General features: G+C 48.7%; 2 protein-coding genes across 2 annotated transcripts in view; both read right to left on the bottom strand.

Moving 5' to 3' along the window:
- Positions 1–7,687, bottom strand: part of AP1M1 (adaptor related protein complex 1 subunit mu 1) — a 30,061-nt gene extending 22,374 nt beyond the window's left edge. The window contains exons 1-2 of the mRNA XM_030880279.3: positions 7,495–7,687; positions 1,682–1,838 (exon numbers count right to left, since the gene is read on the bottom strand). Coding sequence (XP_030736139.1) covers positions 1,682–1,838; positions 7,495–7,536 — 199 coding nt within the window. The 5' untranslated portion in view covers positions 7,537–7,687. The remainder of the gene's footprint in view (positions 1–1,681; positions 1,839–7,494) is intronic.
- A 2,122-nt stretch (positions 7,688–9,809) lies between these two features.
- Positions 9,810–15,403, bottom strand: FAM32A (family with sequence similarity 32 member A). The gene is made up of 4 exons (XM_030880280.2): positions 15,268–15,403; positions 15,036–15,177; positions 11,281–11,334; positions 9,810–10,974 (listed from the first exon to the last, which is right to left on the bottom strand). Exons 1-4 carry the CDS (start codon positions 15,339–15,341, stop codon positions 10,906–10,908), a joined length of 339 nt encoding a protein of 112 aa, XP_030736140.1. The 5' UTR covers positions 15,342–15,403; the 3' UTR covers positions 9,810–10,905.
- Between the last annotated feature and the right edge of the window lie 8,274 nt (positions 15,404–23,677).

The raw sequence follows: 23,677 nt of genomic DNA, 5'->3' as shown, positions 1-23,677 counted from the left end.
GAGCTCTGGGAGGGAGAAAGGGACTGCCTCTACCTCACTTCCTGCCTCAGCTGGCCCAGCGCAGGGCCCCAGGAAATGGAGCTGGGCCAGTCAGAGGAGTGCTGGCTTCCCACCTCTAGTCCGGGCAACATGCCGTCCAGGTGCTCTCTAAGGAGGGGCAGAGGGCACCTCTGACCCTCATGGCTGGGCCTTGCTGGAAACTGCCACCTGACGATGGAACTCAGGCTGGAACTCAGGCAGGGTGTGCTGGGCACTGGCACCCAGAGGGGCAAGCCCTCGATGTCTCCTCCCTGGCTGCCCATGCATGAAATACTGGGGCCCAACTGGAAACTGGTCTGACGGCTCTTGCTGCGCTGACACAGCTGCCCCTCCCTCCTCTCCATACCCAGGCAACCACTGCCCAGACCCAGGGCAGCTTCCAAGATAGCAAACTCCTGGCTCACAGGCCACCTACCACACTCTACAGAGCTGCCCCTGAGGCCTTCCAGAGAGGGGTGAAGAAACAGAGGCACGATGAAGGGAGCCAGACCTCAGGGCACTGGGTGAAGGTCCCAGGCCAACACCTCCCACCCTGTAACATGTACACAAATCACTAGGGATGGCCTTGCTACAATGCAGATTCTGACCCAGCAAGGCTGCATGGCATCTGGGATGCTGCATTTCCAAAAGGCTCCCAGGGGATGCTCGGGCCCGTGGACCACACCGGCACTAGCGAGGTCCTGTGTGTCTCCATGAACACGGGAAAGGGGAGAGAACCCACATCTGCTGGGGGTGATGCATCTGCACCAGCTCAACGGACCCTAACAGTACTGCTCTCGCTGGACTGTGGGAAGGTTAGGACTTGCCTCCAGTCACATAGCTACTGGAGCTTGGGTCTGAACAGGGCTGTGTGCTGCAAAGCCATGCCCTTCTTGCAGCAGTGTGGATACCAGAATGTGCCTGACCAAAGCCGTGGGGGGCTGGTCAGACCTCACGGATGGAAACTGCCTCAGCCAGGTCTCCACGTGAGCCTGAGCACGGGGGGCTCTGAGATCTGGGCAGGGTTGGGAGGAATCTCTCCCCTCCTCTGTATCCCACCACCCTTCATGATCCAGGCCACCGCCCTGCCCACCTCCGCCTCCCCACCCCTCCCTATGTCCACTTCTGATCCCTGCAGTCTGGCATCCACTCAGCAGCCAGAGACTTTCAGAAAATGCAAACGTGCCCGTGTCACCCCTCTGCCTGAAACCTTCCGAAGACTTCCCCACACACTTAAGGTGATTTCCTATGAGGCCTTGCAGTGCACACCCTGCTGACCACTTGGGCCCTGCTCCTACCATGCAACCCCCTCCAGGGCTCCAGTCACCCCCCACTACAGCTTCGGAATGAGACTTCACCTGGGCTAGTGCTCCTCGTGCCGGCCAACTCCCGTGGCTGGCAGACACCTGGCCTTCCTGCAGGTCTCCTCCAGGATGTCACCTCCTCAGGGAACCCTTCCTGGCTCCCTGGATCTCTGTCACACTGGTCATCCTTGGGCAGCAGGGAGCTCCAGAAAGACAGGGCTGTGCCTCATGGGCCCCACTGGCCTGAGCCAGCCCTGGGTCAGCCGGGTCAGGGGCCGGCAGCCCTCAGTTGCACGTGTGTGTGAATGCACACACATGTCCACACGGGGCCCCCTGGGAGCCCCCTAGCCAAGGGATACGATACAGGTTGTTGTGCTTGATCCACATGAAGCGGACTCCCCCATGGGCCAGGATAGGTGACAGCATCCCCTCCTCCTCTTTCTCCATCAGGATGGGCATGAAGTGCTCCACCTCCGACATGTCCACGTCACCGCGGTAGTTCCGACAGATGAGCACCTGGGTGGAGGTGGAAGACAGGGAAGACACTTTCATCTTGAGTTCTACCAGCTGGATGGCTGGGGTGGCGGGTGAGACGCACCAGCTTCCTTCCCTCCAGGGACCCCAAAGACACCTGTCCATCAAAGGGCCATCTGATCTCCATCCCCCAGGGGATTCCTCAAGGAAAGCATTTCGCCAAGTGAACTTCCACAGGGGCCAGTGGGAATCTTCCCAGAGGGAGCGTGGAGGGGGGCTATGGGGCAAGAGTCCAGGACCGCGTCACTCGGGAGATGCCAGGTTAAACGATGTCCCATAGGCTCTCATTGCAGATCTTCTCAGAGCCTTTCTGTGCTAATGAGCCCTGCTCTTCTGTCTGTGTCAGGAGAGGGACACTGCTAAGTGTTCACATCTACCAGAACCTGCCTGTGGCCTGAAGAGAAGCTCTTCTCCTCATCTCTCTCTCACGGCCTGTGGGTTTGGATGTGAAGCATCACTGCCGATAGGAAAGGAAAATGGGACAACCACTTTGGTAAAGTTTGACAGGTTCTCAGAAACTTCTACTCCAGCTTATAACCCAGCCATTACTCTCTTAGGTATTCACCCAAGAGAAAGGAACCATACGTCCACATGAAGATGCATGCATGGATGTTCATAGCAGCTTATTTTAAATAGACTCAGGCTGGCGAGAATGCCAACGTCCTTCAACAGGTGAATGGAGACATAAACTGTCCAGCCACACCATGGAACACTCCTCAGCTATGAAAAGGAATGACTACTGACACTGGCAACAGCATGAGAGAATCTCAGGATCACTGAGCCGAGTGAAAGAAACCAGACAATGAAGAACATATCTACGTGATTCCACTGAAATAAATAAATCCTGGGAAATGGTAACAGAAAACACATCAGTGGCTGCCTGGGGACAGGCTGGATACAGACGGGTGTGAGGAAGCTTTAGGGGGTGATAGAATATGTGTTTATGGTTTCCTGGGTATACACAATGACTGAACTCATCAAACTATATGCTTTAAATAAACACAGTCTGTTACATGGAAGTTACACCTCCCTGAAGGAATGAAAAAGGAGGTGTGAAGCTATGCCATTCTGAGCAAGGCCCCATTTAGAGATGCCGCCTAGAGCTGCTGCCACTCTTGTGTGTCCATGAGGACAGCTGGCAGTATAACTCAGTAATATGCTGAGAATGACACCACAGAGCTGACCAGCCTGGGAGCCGCCTGCCTCAGAACCTGTAGTTCCATAAGATACATTGTCTTACTGTTACAAGCCAGAGAGAGAGAGACAGAGAGACAGAGAGACAGAGAGACAGAGAGACAGAGAGACAGAGAGAGAGAGAGAGAGAGAGAGAGAGAGAGAGCGCAGGCGAGTGAGCAGGCGAGAGAGAACCTTCCTTTTCTAGTTTCTCCTTTGTGGCCTATGGGCAAGGGACCCTGTGCCCTCACTGCTGTTCAGAAGGCCTCTTAGAGACTCAGCACCCAGTGGGTGAGCTTATGGGTACCTGGACCAGGCCCTGGCACAGGGATTCCCACATACCCTCTCATATATTCTTTGCCAGGAGTATATATTGCCTCATATACTCCCCCCACCATGAAGCAGGACTGATATTTTTAAAGAGATGGACAGTGATGTCCAGAGAGGTGGCACCACCTGCCTGAGGTCACACAGCGAACAAAGGTGAGCCAGGATTCTAACCCCACTTCTCACTCCCTTCAGGGCCACTTCTGCTTGATAAATATTGCTTTCCTGGGCTTCCCAAGCCCACCTTCTACCCCATGTATCCAATTTTGGGGGATGCCACAGGCATGGAGTCCCCGGGCCCCCAGTGTGTTCAAAGGAAAGAGCAGGGAGCAATTTATTTTGCTCACCTTCATCACCAAGGCTGCAGAGAGGTCCACTCATTCATACCGTCTACCATACATCATGCTGGGCCTGGAGACACAGAGGTGACCAAGACAAACAGGGTCCCTGCACTGAGACAGCTGGTCAGGGGGAAATGAGAGACTCTGCAAGGGTATGACCTTCAAACTGAGGCCTGAGGGGACAGGCAGGATAGAAGCAGAGGGACCAGTGTGGCTAAAGCCATGGGGTTAAGGGTGTAGCCCATGTGGGCACACCTAGGAGCACTGGTTAGGTAGAGTAGGGGCAGCCTCGGAGCTCAGGCTGCAGGTCAGGACAAAGGCAGGAGACAGGACAGATTGGAGGGAGGCAGGCAACGAGGGGACAATCCTCAACCCTTGCTGCTGATCCTGACCCCACAATTCCTTCCTCGCAGACAGTGAGACAGGCGTTCTTAAACAGAATCAGATCAGATTGCTTCTTGTTTAAACTGCTGCTACCCCAGCCTCCCCTCATACAGAACAAACTGCAAGTCCATCCCCATGGCATGTCTTCACAGCCCCTCCAATGCCTCTCCATCCATGCTCCCCAGACTCACCCCATTCCAGCCATCCTGGTCAGCACCCTAGCTCTCTCTAAGCAATCTACATTTGCTCCTGCCTCAGGGACTTTGCACTTGCAGTTCCCTCTGCCCAGAATGCCCTGGCCTAGATCTTCTCGGTTCTCAGACCTGAGCTCAGATGGCACCTCCTCCAAGAAGTCTTCCCTGCTCACCCTGGCTAAGATCATATCCTGCCCCTTTCCACTCCCAAGCCCACTTCACCTTCACTGCCCACATCACCACTGCATTATATATTCATATCCTCATTTATCATCTGTCGCTTCTACCAGAGTCTAATACTCCCTGAGAACAGTGACCACTTTCGTCTCGTTTACGGCTGTGTCCCAGCACCCACAACAGAGCCTGGCCCATAGTAGCTGCTCAGTAAAGTCTGTGCAGTGAACATGGCAGTGAGGAAAAGGAGGCCAGGATAATGCCCATGTCTCCAATGTGGGCAGCTGCATGGATAGTGGTGTCAATCACTGAGATGGGGAGAGAGAGCAGGGCTGGCAGGTGGCAGGGAGCTCATCTGGGGAAATGCCAAGTTTGAGGTGGCTGCGAGACCTCCAAGGTGTCCTGGAGGCCTGTGGATCTCCAGATAAGTGCTCTGGACTTTGGAACAAATTTGAGAGTCATTGGCACAGTGACATAAATCAAAGTCTGCCTCAAGGAGAGCAACAGTACAGGAGGCACGCCAGGCCCAAGCATGAGGAGCCGACGTCCAAGGGGAGGGCAGAAGATGAGGGGCAGCAGTCAGTGAGAGAAACGGGGAAAACAGAGAGCACAGCAACCTCGAGGCCAACAGAAGCCTGCTGAGGAGGAGCGTAGTAGTGGTGTCAGAAGCTGCAAAGAAGCAAGAAAGATAAGGGCAGAGAAATATCCATGGAGGGCTTTCTATCAGCTGAATGTGGCCCCGCTGGTTTCCTTGGTGATCAGAGGCTCTGGCTGGCAGGCAGATATGTGGTTGTGAATTTCCTGACTTTATTTTTTATTAAATGAAGTCTGCGCAGAAGGCAAACTTTCAAAACATGAGGTCCATGGGGAGTGGAATAATAAATGGCGTGATGGTCACTGAGGATGGGAGGCAAACCCACAGCTGCCTCAGGAGCTTCCTGAAAGGCACGTATAATCATACTTCTTCCAGGCTATTGTCTCCTATGGTGGCTGTTCCTTCTTGGGATCAAAGTGGTTCCCTCTGTCCTGCTCTCCCATTTGGACATCCTCAACACCCACGGCCCTCTTGGTATCATCCTCCAGGCTCCAGCATTACCCAGGACTTTTGGCTTGCCAGCGCCAGCGGGCCCACTGTGACACCTCCTCGTTCACCTGACTGCCACCTGGTCACCTTCCCAGCTCTGGCATCTCCCTCCTCCAGGAAGCCTTCGTAAACACTTCTCCTCCCGCCAGCCCAAACTGAGGCTGGGTAACTGCATTACCTGGGGCCTTGTCCTTGTGGCTAATGGGATCTGACCATTTGGATCCATGTGTCTGCTTGGATCTGTCAGCTTCCATGCACCTCCCCTACCGGAGCTCAAAGTCCGTGGGGACTAACATGGCCTGTGGACCATGGGTGGTGCTGAGCCTGCCTGGTGTGTCTGCTCAGCGAGTTCACACACTCGCCCTAGGTCATGCAGCTGAGCAGCAGAGACAGGTTTTGAGCTCAGCCCTAACTCCTCAGTCACAGAGCGATGGTCCGCACTGGAATTGGTGCCTACTAGGTGCTCATGAAATGTTTGCTGAAGAAATGAGTGATCTGAGTAGGCAGCCTGTAGGACCTCTGGTGACACAGTGGCCAGGGAGGAAACAAGAACACGTGCTACAAAGACTTGGGGAACACTGCACCCTCCCAGCTCCTGGTGTGCCCTGTGTCTTTCTTTGCCTCCAAGAAGGTTGAAGAAGGGAGCCTAGTACTGGGTCTCACTAGCTGTTGACTTTGGGTGGCATCCAAGGCAGGCAACCCACTTAAGGGACTCTGGGAAAGTGCTGGGGGTGGGGAATGGAGCAGCAAGGGACAGTCACTTCACCTCTTCACTCCCTGCTGCTTCTGAGCTAACTCCTGCCCACTTCACCTAGGCCCGACACCGGTGTTTCTCTCACTCACTGATGTGGGGCTTGTTTAATATTGTTGGTTCTGCCCTATTGTTGTTACTCCCCAATGCAAGAGGTCTCTTGGCTTCTAGCTGGGATGGACTTGGGGGAAGGCAGCAGGTCACTTCTGAAAAGTTTTGAGATCCCTCCTTTATGAAGCTTTCCCAAAAACCCCTGGGAAAGGCACCCAAGGCCTAGTTATGTCCAATTCCTCCTTCATGTCTCAGCCGGGTTTGTCACTCCCCCTGGGCAGCCCTTCCTGACCCCCAGCAGAGGCTGACTCTCCCTATTATATCATCACTGCTCCACCACTGCAATTTATATTTATTTGTGCTTTTTGAGATCAGTGTCCCTCTACCACCAGATTCTGAGCTCCAGAAGGACAGGGACTGATTTCTGATTTTGCTCCCCAAAGGCAGCCCAAAGCTTAGCACCCTGCCTGGCACTTAGTAGGTGCTCCTCAAATATCAGCTGAATGAACAATTGATTCTGGGTTCAACTCCTAGACCTGCCACTTCTCTGTGACCGGTGTGACCTTGGGCAGATTGCATCGCCTCTCTGTGCCTCAGTTTCTCCCTCTGTTAAATGGCACTCCCACCACCCACTTCACCTGACTCTTGTAACTCAATGTCACAGTGAACGTTAAGAAATCCCTACAGGGACTGGCACAGAAAAATCGCTGAATAAACATAAGCTGCTGCGCTCCCAGAGGGCGGGACTGGCCCGAGGGCACACTGTCCTCGCAATGCCTCACCACCTCTGGTCAAGGGTCGTGCAGCCCCTCGGCGCCAGGCCTGGCTTCCAAGCGGGCTGCGGCCCGCGCTCCCCGGCCCCCACGGAGGGCTGGGCCGCCAGCCCACAGGGGTGGGGGATGAGGGTCTTGCAGCCGGTTACCTGGCAACGGCGGCAGCCCACTGCGTTATCTAGCAACAAGGCAGGGCTAAGGCGGACCTAAGACCTCTTCCTGGACACTTAGCAACAGGGTGGAGGCCTCAGGTGCTGCCAAACGGCTTCCTTGCCTAAGACCAGGATGGCTCCCATTGGCCGGTTAACTAGCAACAGGGTGGGTCCCCATGGGGCGAGGCCCCCGCCAGTTGCCTGGCAACGCGGAAGGTGGGGCGCCCTCGGTACCTTGCCCTTCAGGTCCAGCACGTAGACGGCACTGGCGGACATGGTGGCTGCGGAAAGCCTCGGCACTGGCCGAGGGCGGCGGCGACAGCGGGGACTGCCAGGCGGTGAGCCAGGCCGGGTGCGCCCCGCGACAGTTCGTTTCCACTTCCGGTCCGGGGAACCTCGCGCGGACCGTTATGTCCGGCCGGGAACGAGCTGCCAAGAATGCGCCGGCGCAGGGCGCAGGGTGCGCAGGCGCAGTAAGTCCAATGCGCCCTAACTTCCCGTTCCTCCCTCAAGCATCCCGGAAATAAGCCGAGAGGGGCGGGGCGGGGCGGGGCGGGGCCGGGCCGACTGAGGCAGGGCACTCTAGCTGCCAGACTGGGCGAAGCCCCTGCAGCTGAAAACCCCACTTTGTGGGCCAAGTTAGGTAAGAGATCCTTGTGGTTGAACCCATAGCCTGGTGGGGAAGTCGAAAACAAATATACAGTCACCAATTGTGATACCCTTTATAGGGAGGGGTAAGGTGATGGTTACTTGGAAAGAAGTTAAACTCTCTGGCAATTGAGCCGTAGCAACAGTCAGTTCCTGTCACCTGTCAGTGTCAACGTTTGTCAGTGGACAAGTGTTTCAGTTTATTGCCTGAAATGATCTCCTGAAAGCCACACCCCACTGAACCTAGGCAAAAAGCAGGTGATTTATTTCTGTAGTTAGTGGTCACTGTGGGTAATGCAAACTGTGACCCCAATTAATCTAATTGAATTATATCTCATTTGCTTTTATGAATACTCGGCCTTTGGAGAAATGCCTGCATTCTGTCCCAATGAACCATCACAGTGCCCTGGGCCCAGTCCTGCAGTATCAGAACCATTTACCCAGGCTGCTTGCCTCTTCTTTTATCTTCTCTACTACCTCCACTTGGGGTTTTCAAAGATAGTTTTTGCAACTCTGTGGTTATACATCCTCTACTTGGAGTAGAGATGTAAGTGCAAGAAAATCCAGAGAAGAAAACTGGAATCTTTAAAGGTTATCAAGTGAATCCTGGGCTGGAAGAATTCTTCCACAAAGCAGCCAACTGAGGCTTTTTGACATCAACTCTCTCTCAAGAAATCCTACCGTGCCTAGCCTCATACCTTGCCCAATTTACTGCAGTGTTTTAGAAAAACATGTCTTTTTTCTAACTACAAAACTGTACATCTCACTGAAGAAAAACTGAGGAAATGCCAAAAAGCATAAGGCAAAAAGAAAAGCCATCCAGGAGAGGCAACCCTTTCCATTATGGAGGATTTCTTTTCAGGCTTGCTGTGGGCATTTTAGATGTTTAATACAGTATCGGGGGGCTAGGAGGACAAAAGTCTTTTGAGGAAACAAAGACTTCCAAGTGCCAAGAGTACTGTCACAGTAAACACTGTTTACACATAAGTTACTTGTAACCTCCTTTTCTCCATATGCGGAGGAAGGAATTTGAATCATATCTGAATTTCATTCTTGGTAGTTAATGTATAAGTCAGATTTGACCTCGGTGACGTCTCAGAAAAGACCATACTGATTGTGCTAGACCAGAGTTTTTCAAACTTTGCTGCATGCTGGGGTCACCTGGGGAGCTCTGAAAAATCTCATAACGGAACCCCACCCCAAGCAGCATCAGTAGTTCTTAATGCTCCCCAGGAGAGCCTAACATGCAGATTTTGAGAACCACTGTGGTAGACTGTAAGTGATGGCCCTCAATAAACCACATCTTCTGGTGTTCGTGCCCTGTGTAATTCCCTCCCAGAGTGGGTCTGGCAATGACTTGTGTTGGCGATGGAACAGGTTATGTAAAGGGAGATTCTGGAGGACGGTCTGGCCCCAGGCAAGTCAATGTAACTTACACATGAACTAAACTACACCTCGTGGAGCAGAACCATCCAGCTGAGCATGGTCAATACACAGAATTGTGAGAGAGAAATTCCACTGTTTTCAGTCACTCAGTTTTGGAGTGATCTGATGGGCAGGGAGAATTGGAGTAGCTGTCTTCCCCACTACTGAAGCAGGCTTTTCACAGCGCCACCGCATCATGCTCACAGACCCCAACTGCTGACTCATGGATGGCAAAGGCCTGAAAGTGCCTTTCTACCAGTCAGTGGGGAAATCCACTACAAGGAGCCATGCTAAGGAAAGGGTATGTCACCTCTTTTAGGTAGGTTGCAAACCCCAGGTGGAAACACATGTCATCTAATTTTCTCCAAATTGAGGGAGAATAGTTGTTTTGTGGTACGCACATTCTTTGTGTGTGATAATCCTAAAGGCAGTGTTTCTAGTGGTAGTCAAACAGCCTGTAGTTATGATACTCAGACTCACAGTTAATAACTTTCTTTTGTTTTATTCTGCATTTCACATGACAGTCCCAAACCCAACACATGGTTTTGTTTTCTGCCTTTCTTATTCTCTCCGCATCTATGTCAACACATTTTTTCCCGACAGCATATGCAATCTGATCCTTATCTGATGGGTACACAGAGGCCTTCAAAGATCCTGGCTCTCCAGCACGGGAACCTGAGTCCTTCCTTTCGACTACACTCACGTCTGTCTGTGCTGGTGGTCTGCCTCGGTCCCATCACCCTCGAGGTGTCCTTAGGCCAGTAACGCCAAACATGTTATGTGCCAACTCTGAACAAATACGGGGGGCTGCTTGGAGCCCAGGGTTGAAGGTAAGATGGCAGGCTGTCTGGGTTCCATCACAAAGAATGCTGTGCCTGACTGGCAATGCCTGCCACGGCAACACCCACTAGACATGTCTGGAATGGGGATATGGGGAGAAGAGGCTACATGCTGGCCACAGGTTTAGAAAGGGACAAGGTGTACGTTCCATCCTTGCCTTAGGTGGTTGTTCTGTTTCCCAGGCTGTGCTGTCTCACTGGCCAGAAGGCTGAGGGGACAGACTGAAGACCATAGCTGCAACTGGCTTCCCCAACCCCTGGATGGGAGAGCATAAGCCCCAATCTAGGGGGAGCTTGGAAGGGCAGCCTGTGCAGGGCCCTACAGGGGTGTACATGCTGCAGGCCATGCTGGCATTAGCTCCTTGTCCTCTGGAGTCAGTTTCATCCAGGCAAAGCCAGCTGGCTGGCTGTCAAAGAGTCAGATACAACTCGGGGGTAAAACCACTTTTCCATGGCACTTACACAGAAATAACCTTAATCTCTGGACACACTTTCCAAACTAAAAATGTTCCTCTTCTATGTGCTACTGAGAAATCAAAATAGAGTAAAAGGACGGTCTTATTTTAATCAAGTTCCAGAATGAGGACATACAGCTTTGAAAAGCACTATCTCAGCAGATGATGCAAGGATGTGTGTAAAAGAATGTTTCTAGAAAATACCAAAGGCGCCAAATATAACCCCAACTTTGCCTTCTGCTTCTCCTTGATGCCACTCCATACCCCAGGAGGGGAGGCTACTTTGTCCAGCTGACTTTGGGAATGTCATAGTGCTCCGTGAGTGTGTCCAGGTGTCTGTTGAAGTCCTGGAAAAGCCGAGGAGAAAGCCCATGTCAGCACAGACCCAAGCAGGGCACTAGGGATATGCAGCACTGCCCACTCCCACTTCTCCACATCCTGTCTCTCCTCAGTGAGCCCCTTCCTCTCAAAGCCACCCTGCCAGGCATTATAGATGCCTGAACCCTGGCCTTGCCCTTATATGACCCTGGGGAGGTTGGGTAAAGCACCCCCGCCCCCACCAACACTCCAATGGCTCCTCTACCAGGCTCCTAGCCTCTGGGCCTAGCCTGGTCCCTACATGGCTCAGTCTCCCCCACCAGCACATGACTTACCTCTACTCTCTGCTTGTGGGTTTTGGATGCTTTCTTCAGGATCCTTTCCATTTGCTGAAGAGAGGAGAGAAATGGAGGTGAGTCACATGCCTGATGCAGCCCAGGCCAGCACACGATGGAAGATGAGAGCCCCCAGCCAGCCTGGGTCTCACACTTAGAATGGCTGGAGGTCTCAGGGTGAACACCTCGCCCCTCCCTCAACTCCACTCAAGTGGGTCCAGCAGGGATGCCTGACCATAACACACCCCGGTGGGAACTCACATCAGCTGCCCTTTGGTCTGAGTGGTGGGAAACGTCCTAGCACTGACTTAAGGAGAGAGACTCCGCTGGGAGCTGTACATGTGCTTCCTGCATCCTTGGGCAACTGACTGCATTCCCAGTTTGCAGAAAAAGAAAGCCTCAGAAGGGGTCTGAGGAAGGATGATAAATGAGGAAGGTAAAGAGCCTGACACAGAGTAGGTGCTTGAGTGACAGGACACAGAGCCAAGAGGGTTACAAGACCCAGATGGCCTTGACAAGTATGATGCTGGAACACGCACCCTGTACCACCACGACCTACCCTCATGCTTAACACCAATTATACCTGGTATGAGGTGAGAGCATGGGATGCAGAGCCACGCAGACCTGGGGCTGCACCTGGCTCCACACTTACTAGCTGGGTGACTGTGGCCGACTCACTTTGGTGCCCACCCCCCCCCCCCATGAACCGAGCTGCCTGGTACTGGTGCCCTGGTGCAGTCCTCTGTCGCACTGACTCTGGGTTGGTCCTGTGACACGGTTTACTTAACAGAATGCAGTGCCAGTGCTGGGCTGAAGCTGTAAGGAGACCTAGCAGGTTTTGCTGTGTGTTCTTGGAAGCTAGCCACCATTCGGGAAGTCTGATGACCTTGCTGCAAAGAAAGGACCTGGAGAATGAGATGACATGTGGGGAGGGAGGCCATAGAAGAGCAATGAGGCACCAGACACCTGATGGTGAAGCCATCTTGGATTTCCAGCCCAGATGGGCCTCCTGCCCCAGCTGCCATCTGACTGCACCAGGTTCCAAGGGAGGCCAGCAGAAGAACCAGCCAGCTAAGCCCAGGCAACCCACAAAAGCATGAGATATACTGTAGACTGCCCCCTGGCTGCCCCTCCCTTTCCCTCCTCTTTCCTTTGCTGCCTCTTCATCTCCCTCTATGTCCAGTCAGCTCCCACCTGGCTGACACTCCCTCTCCCTCTGAAGTATCTGCCTTGTCCATCCCTGCCCCTTCCTGCTGCTGTGAGCCCACGTGAGGCCCGTGTCTCCTCACAAGAGGCCACACTGACTTGAGCAGCTGTCACCAATGCCAGGCACTTTGGGGGGCTCTGCCCTCCCTCTTCTCACTCCACACACCAAGTTCAGAGGGCGTCATGGGTGCTGTTGTAAACCCCACTTCACAGACAAGAGAAAATGAGGACCAGAGTGCACAGTGGGTGATGGGGCTGGAAATGCCAAGCTCTGATCCTCTCCACCAGGCTGGAGCCTTCCTTCCAGCTGTCCAGCCTATAAAGCCCACTGTGCTCAATCCAACACTCTTCCACAAGGGAATCTGCATTTCCAACTGTACCTCGCTTTGTCCACACCTGCTCCCTTCTCTCTCATCCATCTCATGTACCTCCCTCTCTTCCCCTCTCTTTCTCTCTCTCTCTTCCTGCCCCCCTCTCTCCCTCTGCTGGGCCAAACCAAACCCTCAGGAGGATTTCTGGTATTCATTGCCAACAACGAAAACTTCACCTTGACCTTCTACCCTCCAGCTAGAGGCCCATTTCTCCATTCCCTTTGACAGCAAATCTCCCAAGATTAATTTCTAATCCTTGTCTCCATCTCTGCCTTTCCCTGCCCCCACTTGGATCCACTCTAATCAGCCTTTCCTCCTTCTCATACCAAATGCCAGCTAAGGGCTCTGAGTGCTCACCCGCCTAGACCTCCTGCCAGCATATGACACAGTTGATCACGTCTTCCTTCTTGAAACACTTTCTCCACTTGGCTCCTAAGGACACACTCTCCTGGTATCCCTCCGTCCTGTGCTCCTTTGCAATTTCTTTTCTGCCACCTCTGATCACCAGGGGTCAGATCCTAGACCTCCTCTGTCACTATCCTTCCTCAAAGGATCTCATGCAGTCCCCAGAGCAATTCCCCAATGTTGATCTGGGCCCAGACCTTTCCTCTAAACTGCAGATTCAGGTATCGAACTGTCCATGAGAATTCTCCACTTGGGTTTCTAACAGGCACCTCAAATTTAACTTTTAAAACGAAGATCTTGATCCCCCACTTTAGAAACCTGCTTTACTTACAGTCCTTCCTGTTTCAGTAAAACAGCACCTTCATTCACCCAGCTTCTCCCACCAAAAATCTTGGTTCCTTTTTCCCAGCCCACACCCAGCCCATCAGCTAATCTGGCTGTTCTTCCTTCAAAACCTATCCCAAATCCGATACATTCCATCACCTCCACTATTGCTGCCCTACTCTGAAGGGCCATTATTAGTCACTCTGATGGTTGCATGAGCCTCTCCCCCTCTCCACCCCAACTCCAGCAGTAAAATCCCAGCCCTGCCTCTGACTATAACCTTAAGGAACGGGCTTGAGTGCATACACTTGTTAAATCCTCACCACCTATGAGGTTGGGACTTGAGTCCCACTTTACAGATGAAGAAATTAAGGTGTGGGAGGTGAGCCAACTTGTCCGGAGTTACACCACCAACAGTGGTAGAGACAGAATGGGACGCAGGTCTGTCGTGTCAAAGCCAGTGTCTCTCTCTCTCTCTCCTTTTTCTCTCCTATGACTCAATTAGGCCTGGGAGTAACGAGTTAACTTTTTCCTGACGTTACTGGACCAAATCACCAAGACCACCATTAGCGTTTCTCAGCCTGGGCACTACTGATATGTTGGGCCAGATCAATCTTTGCTCTGGGGGACATTGTCTCAAGCCCTTCAGGACGTTGAGCAGCATCCCTGCCCACCCCCGCCCCACCCAAGCTGTAACAAACAAAAATGTCTCTAAACATTGCCAAATGTCTTCTTGGGGGTAGAGGTGGGGGACAAAATGGCCCCCAGTTGAGAACCACTGACCTAGACTGATTATTCCCCCCAAACATAATGGGCTGAACGTATCTATCCTACGCTGACCTCTCCTACCCTTCGCCACCCAAATTTATTAAGTATTTTATATTAAGAGAAATCATTTTTCAGAGCCTGAACATACAACGTATTTGAAGCCGCCAAAGTCGTCATGGGAACACTTCGTGGTGACCTACAGCTGTGAGTATGCCCGTTTAATGTCAACAGCTAATATCCATTGAGCACTGACTTTATGCCAGACTGAGTGCCATTTGCCCGCGTTACCTCATCCAAAGTTCCCATCCCTCTCAGGAGAAAGCATGATCCTGACCCCTACATATGTGGAAACTGAGGCATCAAGAGATGAGTCACTGACCAGTGTTACGGGTCAAACGAGCGACAGCGCTGGAATCCAAAGCCGGGTCTCTAGCTCTCCCCTCTGCAGTCCAATCCGGCCAGAATACCTTCTTGTCCTCGGAGCTCCCCCACCGTGGACTCTTACTCTCTTACTCACGCAGCATCTTCTCCCCGGAATTAAGGTCCTCACTGACCGCTTGCCCTCCCCGGAGCGTTCTGGGGTAGACCCCGGTTACGGGTCTCCGGGTCCTGCCTCTGAATCCACCCCAGGAGACCCAGGCCATCGATGCGGGACATCCCTAGGCTTCCCACCCGCCTTACCCGCTTCTCCTGCATCTTCTCGAAGGCCGCCTGGGCCGGTGTCCGCTTGTCCAGGCCGCGCCGCTTCTCCTCCTCGTTCTTTTTGCTTGTTCCCATCGCTTCCAGCAGTTTCGCCTTGTCTTTGTCCTTCTTTTTCTTCTTCCTGGGAGGGGAGACGGGGTAACGGTGGGTCAGAGGGCTACGCTCCGGGGTCTCAGGAAGATGCTCAAAGGGACAGCCTCTGGGGACTCACCGCTTAGTCACTCCGAGCTCTGCCACGCCTTTCAGCTTCAGGGGCGCCTTCTGGACCTGCTCGTAGGCCTCCATGGCGCTCGGCTAACGTCCGGAACGTAAAAAGGCCACACTTCCCGATTTTCACCCGAACGCCCGCCTTCCTTCCTTTTGATTGGCCGATCTAGGCTGTGCTCATGCGTAGTTGCACCTGGACGTGGGCCACACTTCCGGGTTCAGGGCGGGACTTGGAGAGTCAAGCGCGTCCCCAGCTTCTGCATCCTGTTTCCTGCCACACTTCCGGCTTTGGCGCCCACTTCCAATTTCCCCCGCCTTGGGCACCTAGATCTGGGAAGCCTTTTTGGCAAAGCACCGGTTTCCTAAAACCCAACGTTTTATTGAGTGTTTTGCGCGTATTTGAATGGTCTGTTCTCCTTTATTGCCATATTTTGAGGGTTCAATAGATAACCTAATTTTGTAAGCCTAATAAGTACTCCTTAGTTTTTCAACTTTTTGTAAATGACGGTAGTATGTGAAATATATGTTCGTGGTATTTAAAATAAAAATCGATTTCATTGAGGTACAATTTATAAACAGTAAAATGCACCCATTTAAATTGTAGCCTTCCACGAGTGTAGTCACATTTATACACCTATGTAATCACCTTCAGAATCAAGATAACATTCCTTAACCCCCAAATTCCTTTGTTCCTCTTTACAGTTAATTCTTCCATCCTTTTCCCCAGGTAACTCCAAATTTGTTTTCTCTCACTATAGGTCATAATGGTCTTTTTTTAAAATTTCATATAGGTGGAATCATAAACCATGTGTTCTCTTGAGTTAGAGTACTTGCACTGGGCATAGTGTGTTTGAGATTCTTCCTGTTGTTGGGTATAACAGTACTGCATTTTTATTGGTAAGTGTTATTCCATTGTAACTGAGTAGGACCCTTCCTGGAACACACCCTCCCCCACCCACTCACCCACCATGTCTTCTGCCTGCCTCTCGTTTGTAGAAGAGCTTTAGCCTCCTAGGCTGTCCCCAAGTTCCAAAGTGTAAATTTAATCAGAGAAGTGAGACAATGGAGAAAGAAAGGAAGACAAAGTAATAATAGTTCAGCCATTAAATAAAGTCAAGGGGACTTGCCTGGTGGTCCAGTGGCTAAGACTCTGCGCTCCCAATGCAGGGAACCTGGATTCGATCCGTGGTTGGGGAACTAGATCCTGCATGCATGCCGCAACTAAGAGTCCGCATGCCGCTACTAAGACCCAGCATAGCCAAAATAAATAAATACTTAAAAAACAAAACCAAAGTCAAGGACATTCAGTTCCTCCTCAAGGGCTACAGATAATATTCTGAGCCATACCCTTTGAGGGTTTCCCCACCAGGTAGAAGTTAACTGTATGCTGACCACAAGCACATAGATCCCAGACCTGTTGGAACCAGAAGATTGATGATGTTGACTCCCAATTGCCTCCTGACCAACCAATCAGAAGAAGGTCCATGAGCTGATCACATACCCCACAATCCCCCTTCCTCACACTGTCATTAAAAATCTTTCCCTGAAAGCCTTCAGGGAGTTCAGGCCTTTTAAGCACTAGCCACCTGGACTCCTTGCTTGGCGCCCTGCAATAAACGCTACACTTTCCTTCACCACAATCCAGTGTCAGTAGGTTGGCTTTACTGCACACAAGCAAGCGACCCAAGTTTGGTTCGGTAACACAATTATATATAAATGTATTCAACTTGCTTATCCACTCACCTGTGGATAGATATCTGGGTTGTTTCCAGTTTGTGGCTATAATGAACAGAGCTTCTGTGAACATAGTATATATATTTGTATGGACATATTTCTCATTTCTCTTGGGCTCACTCCAGATGCCTTTGCTTCTTGAGGTAGAATTGTAGCAAGATTTGGTTTTCCTCAGAATAAAATGTTGATTCTCAGCCACTCTGGCTTTGAGGCTGTGTTAAGAGAAAATAGTTGCAGAAGGTGTACCAAAAAACCTGATCTAATAGTGTCATAACACTTGGGACTCCAGTGAGTTGGGCTTTTAATTCCCTGATATCACAAGTAATTTGTTTGTTGAATAAGCAGAACTATTGTCATAACCAAAACACAGTTCTATCTTTGTTCCCTTCCATTCTTTTAAACATTATATTTTTCAATGTGGATCATCTTCCTCTGCCCTGGATGAAAATGCTGTCAGCCCCATGGCTCTCCTCTCATTTTTTCATGTGACATAGAGGAAACTCACTTTATGTAGTAAATAAGCCTCAAATCAATAAATGGAAAGACCTCAAATGGAGTCACTTATACTAAGTGCCACATCACCAAACTGAGACTTAATTACAGTTTTGGCTTTTCCAGAAATGGAATCTCAAAGTAGTCAATCAGGAATTGCCTGGTTAGCGCTAGTTAGGTCATCTGCCTGATAGACTCCTACCATCCCCTAAAGAAAAGTAACCTTGCAATAACCAACCAGGTAAGTATCATAAAACATAAAACTTACAATTGTAACCACTTTAAATTGTACAACTCATCAACATTAAATGCATTCACAATGCTGGGTATCTATTTTTTTTCAGATTACAAAAGATATACAAACATTAATTGTGGAATACGTAATAGAAAAAAATACAGAGAAACCCAAAGAAGACAGTAGAAATCGCTCCCATCCAGAAAAAAAAAAATCTGTTAGTGTTTTGATTTCTATTTCAGTCTATTATTATTTATAATTTTAAAAAATAAAAATGGGATCTTATTCTATACTTGCTTTGTCACTGACCCTTGCCCCATGAGAATACTGTGACGGCTTTCATGTATTGAGTTAAAAATTTTATCATTGGGATTTTAACACTGAGAGAAACAGGGAAGAAGCCCCAAATCTCCCATAATCCTTTGCTGACATTAAGATATATGTATAAATCCACATGTTCTGTGTAAGAAAACCACACAGTAAAAAAAATGGTTAAAAGAAAGAAAGAAAAAGGAAAGCAAAAAAGTAGAAGCTTCCCTTCCCACCTCCTTCCAAAGCGATTAACAAGTTCATTTTGATTCTTTGCAGCCCAAAATGTGTATATGCCAACATATATATATATATATATATATATATATATATATATATCTTTGCAATGTTCTTTTATTTCTGCCTACAGCTTTTCACTTATCAAAATGTCTTGAACCTCTTTACAAGACAGCAGGTACACTTCCACCCCACCTTCCTCAAAGCTGGATGTCCTGTGGCTGAGTGAAGCCCTCCCCAACAATGACTACCTAGGTGCCCACAAATCTTACCTGACTTTTGCCAGTGGCCTGAAACTGTAGCAGTGGAATTGCTGAGTCCAAGAGTATGTGCATTTGTGCATTTAAATTTGGACGGCTGTTGCCCAAATTGTGCCAGGGACATTTTTTGGAGGGCATTATGGGAGTGGAGGAGAAAAAAGAAGAGAGAAGCAAGCGCCCCCAAATCTAGAGGGGGTCGGCAAAGGAGGGCACGATGCCTGCCTTTTCCCATTCTACCTGCAGGGGGCAGCAAACCACTGCCCAATTCTCCAGCCATAGGCTCAACCTTTGGCGAACCGGAATTGATGAGATCGCCAAGAAAGGAGTGGATGTAAATATATATATAACAGATTCACTTTGTTGTACTCCTGAAACTAACATAACATTGTAAATCAACTGTACCCCAATACAAATTTTAAAAAAAGAAAAAGAAAGAAGGGGCTTCCCTGTGCCAGTGAATGGGGGCGACCAAGTGGCGCCAGCTTACTTGTGGGGCTGTCCACGACAGAATCAACTCCGTAGGGCGGGACAGGAAAGATTCAGGTGTGGACATCTGTCTTCCCCAAGCCAACCCAGCAGCCTTGGAGCTCCTTTTTTGGCACTTCCAAGGCTGTGTGCCCTGGAGCAAGTGGTCTGACCTCTCTGAGCTTCTCTTTCCTCTTTTATAAAATGGGAGTGATGATGATAACAATAACAGCTAAAACTTTATATGGACTCATATGGAGATCATCTAATTTACTCTCACAGCCACCCTATTATGTAAACCATCCTGATTTTATAGGTCGGGAAACTGAGGCACAGGCATAATTCAACGCACACTGAGCAGTGTTTGATCCTTGCTTTTGTCAACCACTATGAGGCCATCCGCTCAAATTAGATCCATCACTGTTTTATAAACCTTAAGGAAGTGTTTTTTCAACCATTTTTCCCCCCTAAAGAGACCATTTTAATTTAATTTAATTAGAGAAGTTAAATGCTGATGAATAAGATTTTGCCAGGGAGGGTTAAGCTTTGGAGGGCCACAAACCACTGAAATATCTAAGATTTTTTTTGTCACCTCCTCCCCGCAAACCAATTTTCACCCCCTTGGGGGCAGTATTACCCCCACTGATAATTTGTGTTCTAAGAGGGAAAATGTGACAAGTGAACTACGACACAATGCTTTTGATCCCTTAAAATGTTTATTTTATATCCTTTTGAAGAGTCTTGAGATTTTCATTATATGCTACTGCTGTGTATACATACAAAGAAAACCAGTGAATCAGTTAAGGCTTCCTAAATGTCTTCATATTCAGAGTATACTCTTCAAAATCACTTTCCAAATCTAGGTTGTCAATGCCTGTGCTTTATCACATGACATCTCCCTCTGGGCCATCAAGGACTCCTGTAAGGAGCATTTCTGTAAGACAATCCACAGTGTTTCCAAAGAATAGGGTATGGAAAGGGAAAAAACATAGGGTATGGTGGGAAAACATGGGACATATCGCCTTTCAAGTGATCAAAGCCAATGTTGTTGGTGACATGGTATAGCTCCTGGTATGATGTGATGATGAAACTGAGCAGGACCCTGCAGGGTCTTCCTGGGGACACACCCCACGTCCTCCACCTCTTGTTTGTAGACAAGCTTTAGCCTCCTACGCCTTCCCCAAGTTCCAAAGAGCAAACTTAATCAGAGAAGTGAGAAGGTGCAGAAACAAAAGAAAAGAGTCAAGTGAGACAAACTAATAATAGTTTAGCCATTAAACAAAATAATGGACCTTTGGTTCCTCCTCAAGGTCTATAGATAATATTCTGAGCCATCTCCTTGAGTTGTTTTGCAGATACTAAAACCCCTACCAGATGGAAGACGTTAACTGCATGCTGACCACCAGCATGTAGACCCCAGACCGGTTGGAACCAGAAGGTTGATGATTGAGATTCCCCAAACACTGCCCTGCTACCTCACCACCAACCAATCAAAAGGACATACACGAGCTGATCCTGCACCCTATGACCCTCTGCCTCACCTTGCCTTTAAAAACACTTCCCTGAAAGCCATCCGGGAGTTCAGGTCTTTTGAGCATGAGCTGCCCATTCTTCTTGTTTGGCCCTGCATTGGGCACCTTGCAAAAAACACTGAACTTTCCTTTAGCAAGACCTGGTGTCAGAAGATTGGATTTGCTGCATGCAGGCAAGCAAACCCAAGTTTGGTTCAATTACAGTGAAGAAGGGCAAATGAGGTGTTTCCTGTTTTGGGCTATTATGAATAAAATAGCCATTATAGGTTTTTGTGTGAATATAAGTTTTCATTTCTCTGGGGGTTGCCCATGAGTGCAAGTGCTGGGTTGTATGGTAGTTGAATGTATTTTATTTTATTTTATTTTATTTTATTTTATTTTATTTTATTTTATTTTATTTTATTGTGGTAAGAACACTTAACTTGAGATCTACCCTCTTAACAAAGTGTATACTACATTACTGTTGGCTAGAAATACAATGTTGTCCAGCAGATCTCTGGAGCTTATTCATCTTGCATGATTGAAATATTATGCCTATTGATTAGTACGTCTCATTTCCTCCCTCAAGTCCCTGCCAACCTTTTCTACTCTCTGCTTCCAAGAATTTATTTTAGATATCTCATATAAGTGGAATCATGCAGTGTTTGTCTTTCTGTGACCGGTTTATTTCACTTAGCAAACATCCTCAAAGTTCAACCATGTTGTCACATATTGCAGAATTTCCTTCTTTTTGCAGGTTGAATAATATTGCACTGTTTATATATATACCACATCTTTATCCATTCATTCATTGATGGACTTTCAGGCTGTTTCCATATTGTGGGTACTGTGAACAATGCTACAATGGACATAAGAATGCTAACATCTCTTCAAAGTTCTGATTTACATTCTTTTAGATTTATACCCATCTTTTAGATTTATACCCATCCAGTGGGATTGCTGGATCATATGGTAGTTCTATTTTTAATTTTTGAGGAACATCCATACTGTTTTCCACAGAGGCTGCACCATTTTGCATTCCCACCCACAGTGTGCAAGGGTTCCAATTTCTCCATGTCACTGCCAACACTTGTTTTTTGTGTGTTTTTGTTTTGTTTTGTTTTTGCAGATGTGAAGTGATATCTCATTGTGGTTTTGATTTGCATTTCCCTGGTGATTAGAGACATGCAATGTTGTTATTATGATTCTGAGTTCTACAGCCTATATTATTATTATTTTTTTTTGGCTGTGTTGGGCCTTCTTTGCTGCACGTGGGCTTTCTCTAGTTGCGGAGAGCGAGGGCTACTTTTCTTGCAGTGTGCAGGTTTCTCATGGCAATGGCTTCTCTTGTTGCGGAGCACAGGCTCTAGGCACACAGTCCTCAGTAGTTACAGCACACGGGCTCAGTAGTTGTGGCTCGCAGGCTCTAGAGCACAGGCTCAGCAGTTGTGGCGCATAGGCTTTGTTGCTCCGTGGCCTGTGGTATCTTCCCAGGCCAGGGATCGAACCTGTGTCCCCTGCATAGGCAGGCAGATTCTTAACCACTGTGCAACCAGGGAAGTCCTATAGCCTATATTATAAGGGGATTTAAAAAGACCTCCTTGTTCCCCATTGCCTCATGGTTGAAGTCCAGGATATACTATAAGGTATTGTTGCGTATAGTTTAACATAATATAGCTGAAATTGATCTATGCCAAGATAAAATTAATTTATTTATACCATGAAAACTGATTTCTTGGAAATGCAAAAAAGAAAAAAATTCCATCACTGGAGCTGGTGTATCAGAGAAGCAGCCTCTAATGGCAGACATGAGCAGCAGCTTAATTAACAGTTATTAATTAACTTAATCATAGTTAGTGCTTGCTGAGCCCCTACATACAGCACTGGCTGGCTTGCTCTCTCTCAACTGTGTGATGCTTGCTCCAGCCTCAGGGCCTTTGCACTTGCTGTTCCCACTGCCAAGGACTCTCTTCCCACACAGCTTACTTCCCACTCACTTCCTTCCAGTCACTACTCATATGTCACCCCAACAGAGGTGCCTTCCCTTCCTAATCTACATAGCTCACCCTCATCTCTATCTATCTCTGCCCTGTTTTATTTTTCTTCTTAGAACTTAGCCCTCCTGACTAATTATGTGTTTATTTGGTTGCTTGCTCACTGGAATGTGAGATCCATGAGATCAGGAACTCATTTTTTTCCACAAATGTATTACCAGGACCTAGGACAGCACCTGGCACACAGTACATGTTCAATCATTAATTGAACATTAATTAATTGGGGGGGAGTTACATAACCAAATCACAAAGTGTTTGATGGGGTCAGGCATAGGAATTTGGACTTCAACCACGAGGCAATGGGGAACAAGGAGGTCTTTAAAAATTAGTTTTGTTATTGTCTTCGTTTAAAAAATATATTGACAAGCAATAAAATTCACCCTTTTTGTGTACAGTACTATGAGTTTTCACAAATGAATACAGCCATGTCACCAACACTACAATCAAGATATAGAACAGTCCCATCACCCCCCAAATTCCCTTGTTCCTCCTCCCACCTCCCAGCCCCTGGCAACCATTAATATATTTTCTGTTCCTATAGTCTTGTCTTTTTGAGAATGTCACATAAGTGGATGAAATCATCTAGTAGATGTCTTCTTGACTCACTTGAAAGAAGTGAGGCTTCTTTCACTAAGCGTAATGCATTTGAGATCCATTCACATTGTGCATATCAATAGTTCATCCTTTTTTATGGCTAAGTAGTATTCTATCATATGGACAAGCCACAGTTTGTTTATCCATTCCCCAGGCGAAGGACATTTGTGTTGTTTCCCGTTTTTGAAGGTTATGAATAAGGCTGCTATAAAAATTTATGTACAAAAAAATTTTTAAGCTGAAATACAATTCACATACCATAAAAGTCACCCTTTAAAGTGCACAATTCAGTCACATTGAGTACGTTCACAATGTTGTGTAACCTTCACCACTATTCAATTCCAGAACATTTTCGTCACCTCAAAAAGAAACCCCATACCCATTAGAAGTCACTCCCCATTCCCCCTCCCTCAGCCTCTGGCAACCGTGTATCTATCTTCTGTCTCTGTGGATTTGCCTGTTCTGGGCATTTCATATAAATGGGATCATAAAACATGTGACGTTTTGTGTCTGGCTTCTTTCA

This window comes from Globicephala melas, chromosome 3, assembly GCF_963455315.2.
Source record: "Globicephala melas chromosome 3, mGloMel1.2, whole genome shotgun sequence".
Lineage (NCBI taxonomy): Eukaryota > Metazoa > Chordata > Mammalia > Artiodactyla > Delphinidae > Globicephala > Globicephala melas.
Note: the sequence above shows the minus strand (reverse complement) of the source record. Positions and strands in the feature narration are given on the sequence as shown.